Source organism: Aethalodelphis obliquidens, unplaced genomic scaffold (assembly GCF_003676395.1).
Source record: "Aethalodelphis obliquidens isolate GAN/ISIS:26980383/991018 unplaced genomic scaffold, ASM367639v1 scaffold70, whole genome shotgun sequence".
Classification (NCBI taxonomy): domain Eukaryota; kingdom Metazoa; phylum Chordata; class Mammalia; order Artiodactyla; family Delphinidae; genus Aethalodelphis; species Aethalodelphis obliquidens.
Window position 1 is genome coordinate 6,137,245 of NW_020838014.1, and position 19,225 is coordinate 6,156,469.

At 38.5% G+C, this 19,225-nt stretch overlaps 1 protein-coding gene across 1 annotated transcript in view; it reads right to left on the minus strand.

Moving 5' to 3' along the window:
• SPAG17 (sperm associated antigen 17) overlaps window positions 1–19,225 on the minus strand; it is a 218,300-nt gene that overhangs the window by 34,151 nt on the left and 164,924 nt on the right. The window contains 7 exon segments of the mRNA XM_027091011.1: window positions 235–280; window positions 818–931; window positions 1,895–2,077; window positions 8,525–8,652; window positions 10,428–10,558; window positions 10,663–10,808; window positions 12,681–12,869. Of these exon segments, the coding sequence (XP_026946812.1) occupies window positions 235–280; window positions 818–931; window positions 1,895–2,077; window positions 8,525–8,652; window positions 10,428–10,558; window positions 10,663–10,808; window positions 12,681–12,869 (937 nt within the window).

A 19,225-nucleotide genomic window follows, 5' to 3' on the forward strand; every position in this document is an offset into this window, starting at 1 on the left:
TCAACATGTGATAGTTAAAGATAAATTAGAGGCAATCATGGTTTGAAGGATCTCACAATTTAGGCAGGAAAAAAATATATAAAAAAAATCATTACAATACAACATGGCCAATATGACAACAGAAATATGTACATGGTACTTTGCTATCAGATGAGAGAATAACTGAGAAGTGTATTTAAGATTGTTCCTTTGCAATCTGTAACTATTTTGCACAAAAATATTAAATGTAATTACCTTCAGTATCACGACTTTCTGTAGTTTTCTCCATTTTAGGGAAAGACTGAAATGAAGATAGAGTTCCTTAATGATGATGATTATATTACATACAAAATTTACTTTGTTTAGAAGGATTCCTTATGTGATCAAATTGATCTTTTATGGAACTTACTATAAAATGAATTAGTTTTTTAATGCCAATACAAAAAGTGACATGATTTTTTTTAGTCATTTCTTTCACTTAGCAAATTTCTAAAAATGGAAATCATTTTAAGTGTAGAAGTTGATTTTTCTTCCTTCTTCCTATTTCATTCATTAATTCATAAGACATTTCAATGAATGTCAGTTTCTCTGAAGATAATAAAAACTTTTATTTAAGAGCCTTCAGAATTATTTATGATTTAAGGAAGAGCCTAAAAAGCTTTTGGAAAATTCGATATATATAAGGGATCAGAGTTCCACAGAAATAAGAAATTATAAGGAGGGAGAAAATGCTTCATAGAAGTGGCAGAAACAGCTATTATTTACAATATTTTGTCTCAAAGCATTTAATATTGAAACAATAGTAAAACCACTAGAGTAAAAAACATTTCTTTCTCACCATAACTAGCTTGAGGAGATCTGCAGCCTTGGCTTTCTCCTCCTCAGTTCTGGAATCTTTAACTCTCATTTCCTGTAGCTCATCTTCTTTCTTTAGAATATGGTTTATATAATCCTAAATCAGTAGAATAAAAGAGATCAATAAAATGCAGAAATATGGTAGAGAGAGACACAGAATAGCCAACATCAGCTTGAAATATTACAAAAAGGTTAAGAATATGTAAGTTCACAAGGCTTAACAACCAGTTACTGGTCAAGCAATCTGGAAAGGCTTTTCCTTAATACGTTAATAAACAAAGACCTGAAAAGTCCAAAAGCAAAGCTTTAAGAGCCACAGGACATTAGAATCGTCTGAGGACCTCAGAGAGGCCCAGCTTCTCATTCAGTGCTCCAGTGTCCTCATCAATAAAATGGACAGAGTTGGGTTAGATGATTTCTAGAGTCCTTTCCAGGTATGGCCTTTATGATGAGATCTATGAATGTAAGTTACTCAGTTCATGCCTTTGCTTCCAAGAGAAATATACTTTACCTTTTGCATAAATATTTGATCTGTTTTCACAGATAACGGTCCCCTGCTGTATGCCAGGTATTGGGTATATAACCATAAACAAAACACATATGATACCTGTTCTGAGAGAGCTGACACACTTGACAGTGAGATGTTATAGATATGCTTATACAGTTAACTATATATGTACAAATTCTTAGACTATTTCCCAAAACCAATAATCCTTTTCTTCCTCTGACAAGTATCAAGTTAATATGCAGTTCTACCTTTTTCCAGAGGTCACTAGATCAGTTTTCCATATACTGAGAGGGGAGGAGGACGACATTGCAATCACATATAAAAGTTACCTATCTTCTCAATGTCTTTGGGGCCTCAATACTTCCTATACCTTATGGGAACCATTAAGCATTTTCTGCCTTTTCCACCTCCTACCCTCTAGAAGATTGACATTTATGTGTTGCATTAGATAAATATTGGCAGAATTACATAATTTCAGGTTCCTCAGGAAACCAAGAAGAATGATTGCTCTGTTCCTGATTCTTTTGGGTCAGGTTACCAGAATTCCATTACCTTCAGGGAAATCTGCAGTTTCAATTTCACCTCATTCTTTATGACCTCGTGCTGGATGAACTGGCGTATCTGTAGCACACTGGGGCTCTTCCGTATAGGGGCTGGGGTGCTCATTAACTGTTTGGACCCAACGTCGAGGCCCTTCCAAATCTGAGTGCCAAATGGAGGTCCTGGAGTTTTTTTCTATTAACGAAACAAAGCAAAACAACCACCAAACAAATGAGAATATTTTACCGTTAGAATTGTTTTTTCCACCGAGTACTTATTATGTAGACACTCTATGCTAGGAACCACTCGTTAGGGAATACCACAGTGAAAAAATGTATCCCTGCTCTCAAAAAGGTTTGCAAATAGGAGGGAAATTGGGAACAGAACTGGGCAAGTTTTCCTCTTTAAATATGTTACCAAGAATAAGGATATTTAAAAATCCTGTTGCCTGATGTCCCACTGGATAGCATTTAGGGGAATGCTAAGCCATGCTGTTGCCATGGTGAGGCAGCAGCAGCCTCGGTTATGCCAAATGCATGCAACTATTCCTTAAAATCCACAGGGAGCCTAAGACACTTGGAATTAACAATCTTTAACTTTTTGGTTCCATGTTCATTTTGACCTGGAGAGATCCTTTGAGAGAGAAATCGTCCCATAGATCCGGGAGGTCTTTGAGCTCATTCTAGATTAAGCATGCCACTAGAATCTTCCTGGGATCTCTTGGGCAGAAACATGTGCCTTGAGTAGATTAACATCTCTATCTTCTCCTTGTAATTGATTTTCAGGAGTGGTGGTGCTTTGATGTGTTTCATTTTAAATTGCTCTTCAATTTCATTCCTTTTTACAGCTGAGTAATATTCCATTGTATATATGTGCCACATCTCTTTATCCAGTCATCTGTTGATGGACATTTAGGTTGCTTCCATGTCCTGGCTATTGAAAATAGTGCTGCAATGAACATTGTGGTACATGTATCTTTTTGAATTATGGTTTTCTCAGGGTATATGCCCAGTAGTGGGATTGCTGGGTCATATGGTAGTTCTATTTTTAGTTTTTTAAGGAACCTCCACACTGTTCTCCATAGTGGCTGTATCAATTTACATTCTCACCAACAGGGCAGGAGGGTTGGGTTCCCTTTTCTCCACTCACTCTCTAGCATTTATGAAAAAAATAAAATAAAATAAAATAAATTGCTCTTCAGTGCCAAATGCCTCGTCAGTGATAGCTACTCAGAGGCTTGCCTGGGTGGCCACTCCACTGGGCATAGAAGGTCATAGATATAGGAGCTGTGGAGGAAGAGAATGAACTTCCTTCATTAATCTCAGGTGTGGTATATTATTTCTCACAGTGCAGTATTTTCAACTTGGAGATAGTTTTAGTAAACCATTTGGTGTGGTCTTTTCATTTTTCAGATAAGGAGTTAAGACATGCAGTGTGACTTTTCCCAAGTCCCACATTAATAACTGATAGAGCCAAGACTAGAATTCAGATCATCTTCATTCACCATGTTGCTTATAGGCACCAAACTGAAATATGGGGTCCTGTGGGCAAGCACAGGTCACTACCCACACCCTGCTGGGAGCCTGTGCAACACACCAGGGCCAACTAACCCGGGAGAACACACAGCATGCCTCAGGCTGTTGCGATGTCACGCCAGCCTCTGTTGCCGCAAGCACTCCCGGCATCTCAATTGTGACTACCGTACCCTTCGCTCTCCCTGGCCTGAGGGAACAAAAGAGCCCTAATCAGCTGCTGCTTTAACTGCCTACTCTCTGGCCAGGGAACAGATAACTGAGGGCAGCCTACATGCAGAGGTGGGGCCAAAACCAAAGCTGAACCCCAGGAGCTGTGCGAACAAAGAAGAGAAAGGGAAAGCTCTCTGTGCAGCCTCAGGAGCAGCAGACTAAATCCCTGCAATCAACTTGGTAAACCCTGCAATTGTGGAATACCTGAATAGACAACGAGTCCTCCCAAAATTGAGGTGGTGGACTTTGGGGGAAACTGTGGACTTGGGTTTGCTTTCTGTGTTCGATTTGTTTTTGGATTTATGTTTATCTTAGTTTAGTTTTTAGTGTTTGTTTTCATTTGTGGGTTTGTTTATTGGTTTAGTTGACCTCTTACTTTTTTGTTTTTCTTTTTGTGAGTGTGTGTGAGTGTTTCTTTGTGTGATTTTGTCTGTTTAGTTTTGCTTTTACCATTTGTCTTGGGGTTCTGTCTGTTCGTATTTATTTTTCTTTTTGCAAGTGTGTTTGTGTATGTTTCTTTGTGTGATTTTGTCTGCTTAGTTTTGCTGTTACCATTTCTTTTGGCATTCTGTTTGCTCTTTTTTTTTTTTTTCCTCTTCCTTTTCTTCCATGCCATGTGGCTGTCAGGGTCTTCATGCTCCAGCTGGGTGTCAGGCCTGAGCCTCTGAGGTGGGAGAGCTGAGTCCAGGATGTTAGACCACCAGAGACCTCCCGATCCCATATAATATTAATTGGTGAGAGCTCTCCCAAAGATCTCCATCTCAACACCAAGACCCAGCTGCACCCAGCAGCCAGCAAGCTCCAGTGCTGAACGCCCCATGACAAACAACTAACAAGACAGGAACACAATCCCACCCATTAGCAGAGAGGCTGCTTAAAGTCATACTAAGTTCACAGACACTCCAAAACACACCACCGGATGCAGCAATGTCCACCAGAGGGGCAAGCTCCAGCCCCAACCACCAGAACACAGGCAACGGTCCCCCGCACCAGGAAGCCTACATAACCCACTGAACCAACCTCACCCACTAGGGGCAGACACCAGAAATAAAGGAACTAGGAACCTGCAGCCTGAGAAAAGGAGGCCCCAAACACACTAAGTTAAACAAAATGAGAAGACAGAGAACTATGCACCAGAAAAGGAACAAGGTAAAACCCACCAGAACAAACAAATGAAGAGGAAATAGGCAGTCTACCTGAAAAAGAATTCAGAGTAATGATAGTAAAGATGATCCAAAATCTCAGAAATACAATGGAGAAAATACAAGAAATGTTTAACAATGACCTAGAGGAGCTAAAGAGCAAACAAACAATGATGAACAACACAATAAACGAAATTAAAAATACACTAGAAGGAATCAATAGCAGAATAAGTGAGGCAGAAGAATGGATAAGTGACCTGGAAGATAGAATGGTGGAAATAACTGCCACAGAGCAGAATAAAGAAAAAAGAATGAAAAGAATGGAGGACAGGCTCAGAGACCTCTGGGACAACATTAAACGCACCAACATTCGAATTATAGGGGTCCCAGAAGAAGAAGAGAAGAAAAAGAAAGGGACTGAGAAAATATCTTAAGAGATTATAGGTGAAAACTTCCCTCATATGGGAAAGGAAATAGTCAATCAAGTGCAGGAAGTGTAGAGACTCACATACTGGATAAATCCAAGGAGAAACATGCCAAGACACATATAATCAAACTATCAAAAATTAAATATAAAGAAAAAATATTAAAAGCAGCAAGGGAAAAACAACAAATAACATACAAGGGAATCCCCATAAGGGTAACAGCTGACCTTTCAGCAAAAACTCTGCAAGCCAGAAGGGAGTGGCAGGACATATTTAAAGTGATGAAAGGGGAAAACCTACAACCAAGATTACTCTACCCAGCAAGGGTCTCATTCAGATTGCACGGAGAAATTAAAACCTTTACAGACAAGCAAAAGCTAAGAGAATTCAGCACCACCAAACCAGCTTTAAAACAAATGCTAAAGGAACTTCTCTAGGCAGGAAACACAGAGAAGGAAAAGACCTACAAAAACAAACCCCAAACAATTAAGAAAATGGTAATAGGAAACATACATATCGATAATTACCCTAAATGCAAATGGATTAAATGCTCCAACCAAAAGACACAGACTGGCTGAATGGATACAAAAATAAGACCCGTATATATGCTGCCTACAAGAGACCCCTTCAGACCTGAGGAAACACACAGACTGAAAGGGAGGGGATGGAAAAAGATATTCCATGGAAATCAAAAGAAAGGTGGAGCAGCAATTCTCGTATCAGACAAAATAGACTTTAAAATAAAGACTGGGGCTTCCCTGGTGGCGCAGTGGTTGGGAGGCTGCCTGCCAATGCAGGGGACACGGGTTCGTGCCGTGGTCCGGGAAGATCCCACATGCCGTGGAGCGGCTAGGCCCGTGAGCCATGGCCGCTGAGCCTGCGCGTCCGGAGCCTGTGCTCCGCAACAGGAGAGGCCACAACAGTGAGAGGCCCGCGTACCGCAAAAAAAACGAAACAAAACAAAACAAAAAAAAAACCAGAGCTGGAGAAATCAGCCTTCCTGACTTCAGACTATACTACAAACTACAGTAACCAAGACAGTATAGTACTGGCACAAAAACAGAAATATAGATCAGTGGAACAAGATAGAAAGCCTAGAGATAAACCCATGCACATATGGTCAACTAATCTATGAAAAAGGAGGCAAGAATATACAATGGAGTCAAGACATCCTCTTCAATAAGTGGTGCTGGGAAAACTGGACAGCTACATGTGAAAGAATGAAATTAGAAAACTCCCTGACACCATACACAAAAATAAACTCAAAATGGATTAAAGACCTAAATGTAAGGCCAGACACTATAAAACTCTTAGAGGAAAACATAGGCAGAATGCTTTATGACATAAATCACAGCAAGATCCTTTTTGACCCACCTCCTAGAGAAATGGAAATAAAAACTAAAATAAAAATAAACAAACGGGGCCTAATGAACTTAAAAACTTTTGCACAGCAAAGGGAACCATAAAAAAGATGAAAAGACAACCCTCAGAATGGGAGAAAATGTTTGTAAACGAAGCAACCGACAAAGGATTAATCTTCAAAATATACAAGCAACTCATGCAGCTCAATATCAAATAAACTAACAACCTTGTCCAAAAGTGGGCGGAAGACCTAAATAGACATTTCTCCAAAGAAGATATACAGATTGCCAACAAACACATGAAAGGATGAGCAACATCACTAATCATTAGAGACATGCAAATCAAAACTACAATGAGGTATCACCTCACACTGGTCAGAATGGCCATTATCAAAATATCTACAAAGAATAAATGCTGCAGAGGGTGTGGAGAAAAGGGAACCCTCTTGCACTGTTGGTGGGAATGTAAATTGATACAGCTACTATGGAGAACAGCATGTAGGTTCCTTTAAAAACTAAAAATAGGGGCTTTCCTGGTGGTGCAGTGGTTGAGAGTCCGCCTGTCGATGCAGGGGGCACGGGTTCGTGCCCCGGTCCGGGAGGATCCCACGTGCTGCGGAGCGGCTGGGCCCGTGGGCCGTGGCTGCTGAGCCTGCGCGTCCGGGGCCTGTGCTCCGCAACGGGAGAGGCCGCAACGGTGAGAGGCCCGCGTACCGCAAAAAAAAAAAAAAAAAACAACTAAAAATAGAACTCCCATACGACCCAGCAATCCCCCTACTGGGCATATATCCTGAGAAAACCATAATTCAAAAAGAGTCATGTACCACAATGTTCACAGCAGCTCTATTTACAATAGCCAGGACTTGGAAGCAACCTAAATGTCCATTGACAGAAGAATGGATAAAGAAGATGTGGCATATATATACAATGGACTATTATTCAGTCATAAAAAGAAATGAAATTGAGTTATTTGTAGCAAGATGGATGGACTTAGAGTCTGTCATACAGAGTGAAATAAGTCAGAAAGAGAAAAACAAATACCGTATGCTAACACATATATTTGGAATCTAAAAAAAGAAAAATGGTTCTGATGAACCTAGTGGCAGGATAGGATTAAAGATGCAGACCTAGAGAATGGAATTGAGGACACAGGTCGGGGTGGGGGGAGGGTAAGCTGGGACGAAGTGAGAGTAGCATTGACACATATACACTACCAAATGTAAAATAGATAGCTAGTGGGAAGCAGCTGCACACCATAGGGAGATCAGCTCGGTGCTTTGTGACCACCTAGAGGGGTGGGATAGGGAGGGTGGGAGGGGATATGGGGATATATGTATATGTATAGCTGATTCACTTTGTTATATAGCAGAAACTAACACACCATTGTAAAGCAATTATACTCCAATAAATGTGTAAAAAAAATGAAATGGCAAATCTGGCAAGATGCAGGACTATATGATTCTTGCTCAAGATGTTTTCTTTCACTCTTTACAAAACCTTAGGTGGGCCTTTCTCTAAGCTGCCACAATTACAATGCTTACTTTTTAAAATTGCAGTTGCAAGTTCCTGTATTTAATATTTCACATTATTCTTACATACTCAGTTTGTGCATTAATAAATTGAGACTAAAGGGAAAGTGAAAGACCTAAGACTGTGTGTTAAAACTAACAAATAAATATTGGGAGAGGGAAGGTTTCTGTATTGCAAAATATCAGTAATGGGTTACTCAAACTGCATATTTTCATATTATAGGACGACGTTCAAGCCTGCGATGTAGGCTAAAAGAAATAAAACTGAGATAAACTAGTCAGGTGTATTTCTCTAAAATCTACAAATATAAAACTCCTTGAGCCCATTAACAATTTACAAAAGAAGGAAAATATGTGAATATACAGGAGAAGAGCTGAACTCTGGCCCACAGATAGATGGATATGCAAATATAGTTACTTTATAGCAGAAAAATTTGTACCTCAACCGAGGGAAATATCTCCCATGTCCTTGACTGGAGATTAGGAGGAACAATTGTATCTAACTCTTTCTTCATTAGCCATGGTGAAGCTTCATGGAAAGGGCGAAGGACAGTGATGCTCAGGGCACCTGGTTCACAGAGAGGTATCAGAGGATCATTTCTCTTTCAGAAATATTCTGAGAAATCCAGTAGGTATTCACCAAATCGAACAAACACTTTTGAGAAGCCAGACACAATGACTATGCTTAAGGAGCTTACAGTCTAACAAGAAAGGAGAGACGCAGTCATGGTAACACCTAAAACAGCTGGATTTAGATCACCTGAAAGTAGTAATGGACACTTCACTGTCCTTCGGAAACCACATCCAAGTCCTGTCAGTTCTACCACTAAACATTTCTTGAGTTCATCTATCTCTTCCTCCTCCAGTGACCCTACCTTAGACTATTCCCCTCAGAGCCATCCTGTTTTGGACTACAATGACAACTAACTTTTCTGCCCACTTCTACTCTGAATGAACCTCCCTCCGCAGTCAGGGTGACTGATTATGCTAGCCCATGATGTAAAATCTTCTTTGACTTCCCATTGCTTATGGGATAAAACAGAGGCCTCACCCCTGACTCAACTTGCGCTATTTTCCCTTCTGTACTTTGCCTACTTTAGCCTTTTTTCCCCTATCCTCCAAAGCTTTAAGCTTCCTGCTTTGTATTCTGTCTTCCAAGAAAGCTCCTCCTCCTATTTTAATTAATGCCTACTTATCCAGTAGCTCTTGGCTCCAGTGTTTTCAGGGAAGCCTTCTAGACTATGTCAGCTCCTCTGTTAGATGTTCTCATAGAATCATATTCCTTTACTTCATAGATCTTTTCCCAATTTATAATGATACAGTTATTTGTGTGACTATACATTTAATGCCTATCTCTCTCACTAAAGTCTAAGCTCTGTGAAAGCAGGGTCCATTGCGGTCTTAGCTCACCATTGTATTCCTAACACCCAGTCAGTGTTTGGCACATGGTGGTTTTTCACGTAGATGCTGGTTGAACAACTAACAAAGCAATTTGAGATGAATTCCTATTCTCTTACAGTTCCACACACAGACTGCACCAGTCAGAGCTCCCCACTCCTCATATTCACACAGAAAGAGCAAATTTATAACATCACGCAATGTACATTGATACATTCAAAGATACAATTGTACATAGATGCAGGCATATTCATAAATGAGCACAAAATATATCCCACCAACCAGAGAAAAGATAAAAAGGAAACACACACATAAACCTAGATAGAGCACATTGCTTTGGTACATAGATAACATGAAAGTCTTTCTTTTCCTGTGTTTAAATACACGTTACATATACAGTGACTCTTACTTAGTGCAATATATGTCTCTAACCTTTAATCACACACTAATTTCTTTCAAATTGATGAAAACATGTAAATGCCCAATGAATATAATATGTAACTTATCCTATATTTCAGGTTGATTTTCTAACCGACACGTGAAATGTACTTTCTCCTCTTGTACTGAATTCACCAAGGCAACACATTCAAAATGATAAAAAATGAACTTATGAAAGATAACTCACTTTTGTTTTTCCCTACCAAGATGAAACAAACACATAAATAGGAACCTAGGTACATAACTAAACATACCTAACAGATATAAACGCAGATACAAATCTGCTTATAGGTAGGAGGGGGATCATACACAATTTATATAGGTTGATGCTTAGATGAAGCGTGGTACAAACATAAATCACTGTATAAATAGGTTGACATGGCCAGGTGAAAAGTAGAGTTGAAAAGCGAGCAAAGGGAAAAAAGTAGAGACGACACGGGGGTAGACTGGATAAGGAGGATGAGAGCTGGTAAAGGGACTCAATGAGTTCCAGTCTGGATTCTCTACCTGGCTGTTCCTGTACTGGCTCTTGAAGAACTACGGTAGTTGAGTCTCCGTATGCGAAGGAGAGGTATTCTTCTATGTCACTGTCCCGAAGAAGTTCCACTCCTGATCCATCAGCATAGATAATAAAAAACCTATTTGAAGAAATAAAAATCTAATCCCTTGACATATTCAGCTAAAATGCTCCTTGAACTTGGAATTGAAAATAAAAGTCATGGTGTTATTTTTATCATATTACCTGGGGACATGTTCACCATAGATTTGCAGATGATTCTTACGAAGGTGAGTGGATGATAATGTGTCATAGCCTTCAGCTTTTGCATTTAAATCATCTTCCAAATTGTTTTCAGGTAGGATAGTTGATGCAGTACCATCAGCCATGACCTAAGGGACATAGTATATAAGCAACTAAAAGAAAAGAAAAATGCCATAAACTTACATTTCTTTTGATCCCATTTGAGAAAGCAGGTGATCTTTTGGTTACTCAGAAAATCAGGGATATTTCTTTGTAAGGAATTGTGCACTAAGTATAGATTGCATTAATAAAAGTGAAAAGCTAGTAGCACATCTCCACTTACAAACCACACCTAGACTGTGAAAACAAACAGGAAGACAAACCTGAATACATTCAGAGGAAGGTGTCTAGGATGGCAGGGGACTCACTTAACTTCTGAGGATAAGTTCAGGGAACTGGGAATTTAAACATGGAGGGAAGGCTATTTATGTGATGGTTGTCTTGAAATATTAAGAGTGACAGTATGGATTCTAAGCACAGAAATAGGACTCATGGATATACAGGGAGACAGATTGAGTCTCACTATGAGAAGAATTGTTCTAGCCATTACTACTGTCTAGATATGGTGTGGTCAGGCTGAAAGGCCACTGAAGGGAATGCCCAAGAAGAGCATCAATGTCTAGGATAATGTTTGGCTTGCATGTTTCAACTCAGAGGGTTTGGGCTTTAGGTTTCAATTTCAGTTTCTTGCACACTGAAATCTCTTAGCAGCCTGAACTCATGCTGTGAAATTTCACTGACTTAGCACAGAAAAACTAAGTTGGATCAGGGCTTGTCTGCATCTCAAAGTTGGGGACTTTGTGGTACGGTTCCAAATCTAAAAAGTAACTTCACCACCCGCCAGACAACACATGAAATTCCACCGCTGGGTGAGGAGTGAAAAAAAAAATTGCCTAGAGAAGGGGCTGGCAAACATCTTTTTGTCAAGGGTCAGATAATAAATATTTTAGGGTTTGTTGGCTGTAGAGTTTCTGCTGCAACTACTCAACTCTGCCATTATATGCAAAAGCAGCCAGAGATAATATGTAAACAATTGAGCGTGGTTATGTTGCAGTAAAACTTTATAGTGACACTGAAATTTGAATTTCTTTTAATTTTTATGTGTCATGAAATATTCTTCTCCTTTTGATTTCCCCCAACCATTTAAAAATGTAAAATGCAGTCACTCTGCATTTTTAGCTCATGGGCCCATACAAACAAGTGGCCATGGTTTGCCAATGCCTGGCTTAGAGATAAGAGGAAGGACAGAGAAACAGAAGATGGAGCTCTACCACTGAATAGCTAAGCACCTCTCCAGGCTTCCCAACACCCCATCGTCAGCCCTGCTGGAACCCTCACACTAACTGATAGCTCTCACTTTGGATTCTCTGCCTAGTTAAGCAGACTTGCCTGCTGCCCCATGTATTTTCTCTCACTTGAACCCAGATACAGAGCATTTATATCACTCTTCTTTGTTGGCATTATTTTTAGATGGTTAGTAACTTTTTTCCCTTTTGTTCTAATTACTTATTTGGCTTTAGCATTTCAACCATCCTCATTGTTGGACTTGCTATCTCCTAATGAAGTACACTTGAGAATTGAAGATACTGACATTCATTGCTGCTGTCCAAAGTGTATTGGCAGTTAGTGGATAACTAATCCCAAGGCAGCTAAGATAAAATGCTATACGGGAGCTCTCTTTTTTTTTTTTTCGGTACGCGGGCCTCTCACTGTTGTGGCTTTTCCCGCTGCGGAGCACAGGCTCCGGACGCGCAGGCTCAGCGGCCATGGCTCACAGGCGCCCGCCACTCCACGGCATGTGGGATCTTCCCGGACCGGGGCACGAACCCATGCCCCCTGTGTCGGCAGGTGGACTCTCAACCACTGCGCCACCAGGGAAGCCCAGCCGGGGAGCTCTCTTGTGTGAAATATCTCAAAAGCAAAGCCCTAGCCTCTCTCTCCATAATAATGATGCACTTTACCTGAAAGGTGTTTCCTTCGGGATCCATGACCTCACAGATAACCTCTGATGTGTGCTTCATGATGTACCTGCTAGCTCTCAGCTGCTCACGTTTTTGAAAAGGATGGTATATCTCACTGCTTGATTCATGGCAATATATAGCTGAACAGTCCCTATCAATATGAAGACAGCCTGTGTTTGGAGGTAACACCTGGAAGGGTAACAGGAAGAGAGATATTATTAAAAATTTCTTGTTTGATTTGAGGGATTTATAAAATCATTTAAGGAAAAAAATTATCCATAGAACCCAGACACAAACTGCGTCTCCAGGAAGAAAACAAGAGAAGACTTAAGTTTTGGGAAGGACTACTTAATAAGGAGTCAGACTGATTAGGATATAATTGCTCCTGTGTCTCACATTTTATCTACTCACTTTAATATTTCTTCCAAGTAATTGCTTTGTACCTTATCATCTCCAAGAGGGTAAAAGCTATGGGACAAATGCTTTTAGAAGCTTTTGTTTATCGTTATTCCTATGGTGGCTGACACAGTCCTTAAGTAATAGCTTTTGTGTAATGACTTCTGGTTCAGATAGACTCTTTTTGTGAGATGTAATTCACATGTCATATATTCACTATTTTAAAGTGTATATGCAGTGGATTTTGTATATTCAAAAACTTGTGCAAACATTATCACTAATTCCAGAACATTTTCATCACCCCCCAAAGAAACCCTGATGCCATTAGCAGTCACTCTGCATCACTCCTGCCACTGACAACCATTGATCTGCTGTCTCTATGGATTTGACTATTTCAGACATTTCATATAAATGGAAGTACGTGACATGTGGCCTCTTCTGTCTGGCTTCTTTTACTTAGCATAATGTTTGCAAGATTCATCTATGTTGTAGCGTGTATCAATACTTCATTCTGTTTATTTTCACCTGAGTTTAGATGTGTGAGATTTGGAAGTTTTTCTGCTAACGTATCCAGACCTCCATAGATTCTGTCACTGAGCTCAAGCTTTTTCAATTTAGGTAGTTTGGGGAGATTTGAAACTGAAATCAAGCCTACATTTATTAAACTGAGGAACTCTAAGTTCACAAATTCAGCCATAAAGCCCTCAATATTCCCATCATTTGATTTGCAATTGTCCAGGATAAGTTCTCAAACAGCTGCCAGTGTTCAGTTCCTCAGCTCCAGATGGATGTTCCTCTTCATGTCCATGTTTCTCTGTTCCCCCCTCTTCAAACTTAACTTTCCATGGTGGGGGCAGAGCAGGGAGAGGTGTCCCAGCCTGTGCAGCGAGGGCCATTGGAAGGGGTTGGCTTGTGGCAGACAGATCAAAACTACAATGAGGTATCACTTCACACAGGTCAGAATGGCCATCGCCAGAAGTCTACAAACAATAAATGCTGGAGATGGTGTGGAGAAAAGGGGACCCTCCTACACCGTTGGTGGGAATGTAAATTGGTACAACCACTATGGAGAACAGTATGGAGGTTCCTTCAAAAGCTAAAAATAGAACTACCATATGATCCAGCAATCCCATTCCTAGGCATATATCTGGAGAAAACTATACTGCAAAAAGATACATGCACCCCAATATTCACTGCAGCACTATCTACAATAGCCAAGACATGGAAACAACCTAAATGTCTACCAACAGAGGAATGGATAAAGAAGATGTGGTACATATATACAATGGAATGTTACTCAGCCATAAAAAGAATGAAATAATGCCATTTGCAGCAACATGCATGGACTTGGAGATTGTTATACTAAGTAAAGTAAGTCAGACAGAGAAAGACAAATATCATTTATATGTGGAATCTAAAAAAAAGATACAAATGAACTTACTAACAAAACAGAAACAGACTCACAGACTTTGAAAACAAACTTACGGTTATCAAAGGGGAAAGGTTGGAGGAGGGATAAATTAGAAGTTTGGGATTAATATATACACACTAATATATATAAAACAGATAATAAACAAGGACCTACTGTATAGCACAGGGAACTCTAGTCAATATTCTGTAATAACCTATATGGGAAAAGAATCTGAGAAAGAAAGAATATATGTATATGTATTCACCTTGCTGTACACCTGAAACTAACACAATATTTTAAGTCAACTATACTCCAATAGAAAATTAAAATTAAAATATAAAATAAAAATTGAATTAAAATCAATAAAATCTAAAAAAACTTCATTCTGTTTTATGGATGAATAATATTCCATTGTATGGATATATCAAATTTTGTTTATTCATGAGTTGATGGACATTGGAGTTGTTTCACAGTCTTGTTATTATTAAAAATGCTGCAATCAACATCTGTGTATAAGTTTTGTGTGGATATATGTTTTATTTCCCTTGGATATCTACCCAGGAGTAGAACTGCTGGGTTGTATGAGAACTCTATTTTTAATTTTTGGCAGAACTGCCAAACTGTTTTCCAAAGTGACTGCACCATTATACATTCTCATTAGCAATTAATGAGGGTTTTACATTTCTTCACATCCTCACTAACGCTTATTACTGTCTGTCTCTTCTATATTTTGGAAGAGTTTGTGAAAGATTGTTCAGTGTTAATTCTTCCATAGATGTTTGGTATAATTTACCAATGAAGCCATCTGGGCCTGGGCTTTGCTGTCTGCAAGTTTTAAAATTATTAATTCAATCTCTTTACTTGTTTTAGGTCTATTCTGATATTTTATTTTTTCTCGAGTTAGGTTAGGTAGTTTGTGCCTTTCCAGAAATCTATTTTATCTAGGTTATCTAATTTGTTGATGTATAATTGTTCACAGTATTTCTTTATAATCTTTTTTATTTCTGTAAGGTTGGTAGTAATGTCTTCTCTTTCATTTTTAATTTTAGTAATTGGAGTCTTCTCTCTCCCAACCCCTTCTTTCTCCTTCTGTTTGTCTGTCTTTCTCTCCCTGTAAGTCCAGCTAAAGATTTATCAGAGAACCAACTTCTGGTTTTGCTGATTTTTCTCTATTTTTTCATTTATTTCTACTCTAATCTTTACTATTTACTTCCATATGCTTGCTTTGCGTTTAGTTTGCCTTCTTTTTTCTAGTTTCTTAGGGTGGAAAGTTAGGTTATTGATTCAAGATCTTCATTTTTAATATGGGCATTTTGACATTTAAAGCTAATATATATATATATATATATATATATATATATAGTAGAGAGAGACATTTAAAGATATATATATATATGTATATATATATAGACATTTAAAGCTATATATATATAGCTTTTGCTGCTTCAATTAAGTTTTGGTATGTTAATTTTATTCTTAGTCATTTTTAGTCATCTCAAAGTATTTTTAAATTTCCTTGTGATTTATTCTTAGTGTTATTTTTCACATATTTGTGCATTTCCCAAACTTCCTTTTGTTATTGATTCCATTGTGTGTTATTTCATTCCGTTGTGGTAGGAGAACATATTTTGTATGATTTCAATTCTTTTTAATCTATTGAGACTTTTTTGTGGTGTAACACATGGTCTTTCCTGGACAATGTTCCATTTACACTTGAGCATAATGTATTCTATTACTGAGTGGAGTGTTCTATACATGTCTAGGAGGTCTGCATGGTTTATTCTGCTGATTAAGTCTTATTATTCTCTTGATTTTATCTATTCTTTTATCCATTACTCAAAGTGAGGTACTAATGTCTCCAAATATTATTGTTGAATTGTCTATTTCTCCTTTTAAATATGCCAATTTTTACTATTTAACTGGACACGTTAATTTGTATAGTGCACAACTCTGGAAATACGCATGTGTTTTGGGCTCTGTTGTTAGTGTATAATATGTTTGTAGTTGCCATCTTCTTGATGGAGTAATCTGTTTATTATTATAATATACCCTCTTTGTTTCTTGTAATATTTTGTTGTAAAGTCTATTCTGTCTGATATTTGTATAGCCACTCAAGTTCCCTTTCAATTACTTATTGCAGGTATATCTTTTTTATCCTTTTACTTTCAACCTATTTGTGTCTTTCACCATGAAGTGTATCTCTTGTTGACAGCATACAGTTGTGTCATGCTTTGTAATCCATTCTTCCAATATCTGCATTTTGATTGGGTTGTTTAATCCATTTATATTTAATGTCATTACTGATTAGGTCAGATTTGAATCTTCCAAATTTCTATTTGTTTTCTTTTTCTTTTTTTTTTTTTAACATCTTGATTATATATGATGGCTTTACATTGTTGTGTTAGTTGCTGCTGTATAACAAAGTGAATCAGCTATACATATACATATATCCCCATATTCTCTCCCTCTTGCATCTCCCTCCCACCCTCCCTATCCCACCCCTCTAGGTGGCCACAAAACACTGAGCTGATCTCCCTGTGCTATGTGGCTGCTTTCCACTAGCTATTTTACATTTGGTAGTGTATATATGTCAATACCATTCTATCACTTCATCCCAGCTTACCCTTCCCCCACCCCGTATCCTCAAGTCCATTCTCTACGTCTGTGTCTATATTCCTGTCCTGCCACTAGGTTCATTAGAACCATTCTTTTTTTTTTAGATTCCATGTATATGTGTTAGCATATGGTATTTGTTTTCTCCTTCTGACTTACTTCACTCTGTATGAAAGACTCTAGGTCCATCCATTTCATTACAAATAACTCAATTTCATTTCTTTTTATGACTGAATAATAGTCCATTGTAATATATACGCCACATCTTCTTCATCCATTCATCTGTCGATGGACACTTAGCTTGCTTCCAAGTCCTGGCTATTGTAAATAGAGCTGCTGTGAACATTGTGGTACATGACTCTTTTTGAATTATGGTTTTCTCAGGGCATATGCCCTGTAGTGGGAAGGCTGGGTCATATGGGAGTTCTATTTTTAGTTTTTAAAGGAACCTACATGCTGTTCTCCATAGTAGCTGTATCAATTTACATTCCCACCAACAGTGCAAGAGGGTTCCCTTTTCTCCACATCCTCTGCAGCATTTATTCTTTGTAGATATTTTGATAATGGCCATTCTGACCAGTGTGAGGTGATACCTCACTGTGGTTTTGATTTGCATTTCTCTAATGATTAGTGATGTTGAGCATCCTTTCATATGTTTGTTGGCAATCTGTATATCTTCTTTGGAGAAATGTCTATTTAGGTCTTCCACCCACTTTTGGACAGGGTTGTTAGTTTATTTGATATTGAGCTGCATGAGCTGCTTGAATATTTTGGAGATTAATCCTTTGTCACTTGCTTCATTTGCAAATATTTTCTCCCATTCTGAGGGTTGTCTTTTCGTCTTGTTTATGGATTCCTTTGCTGTGCAAAAACTTTTAAGTTTCATTAGGTCCCATTTGTTTATTTTTTATTTTATTTCCATTACACAAGGAGGTGGGTCAAAAAGTATCTTGCTGTGATTTATGTCATAGAGTGTTCTGCCTATGTTTTCCTCTAAGAGTTTTATAGTGTCTGGCCTTATATTTAGTTTTTTTTTTTTTTTTTTTTTGGTATGCAGGCCTCTCACTGTTGTGGGCTCTCCCGTTGCAGAGCACAGGCTCCGGACGCAGAGGCTCAGTGGCCATGGCTCACGGGCCCAGCCACTCTGTGGCATGTGGGATCTTCCCGGACTGGGGCATGAACCTGTGTCCCCTGCATCGGCAGGAAGACTCTCAACCACTGCGCCACCAGGGAAGCCCACATGTAGGTTTTTAAACCATTTTGAGTTTATTTTTGTGTATGGTGTTAGGGAGTCTTCCAATTTCATTCTTTTACATGTAGCTGTCCAGTTTTCCCAGCACCACTTATTGAAGACACTGTCTTTTCTCCATTGTATATTCATGCCTCTTTTTATCAAAGATAAGGTGACCATATGTGAATGGGTTTATCTCTGGGCTTTCTATCCTGTCCATTGATTTATATTTCTGTTTTAGTGCTAGTACCATACTGTCTTGGCTACTGTAGCTTTGTAGTATAGTCTGAAGTCAGGAAGCTTGATTCCTCCAGCTCCGTTTTTCTTTCTCAAGATTGCTTTGGCTATTCGAGGTCTTTTGTGTTTCCATACAGATTGTCAAATTTTTTGTTCTAGTTCTGTGAAAAATGCAATTGATAGTTTGATAGGGATTGCATTGACTCTATAGATTGCTTTGGGTAGTATAGTCATTTTCACAATGTTGATTCTTCCAATCCAAGAACATGGTATATCTCTCCATCTGTTTGTATCATTTTTAATTTCTTTCATCAGTGTCTTATAGTTTTCTGCATACAGGTGTTTTGTCTCAAGTAGGTTTATTCCTAGGTATTTTATTCTTTTTGTTGCAATGGTAAATAGGAGTGTTTCCTTAATTTCTCTTTCAGATTTTTCATCATTAGTATATAGGAACACAAGAGATTTCTGTGCATTAATTTTGTATCCTGCTACTTTACCAAATTCATTGATTAGCTCTAGTAGTTTTCTGGTAGCACCTTTAGGATGCTCTATGTATAGTATCATGTCATCTCCAAACAGTGACAATTTTACTTCTTCATTTCCAATTTGTATTCTTTTTATTTCTTTTTCTTCTCTAATTGCTGTGGCTAAAACTTC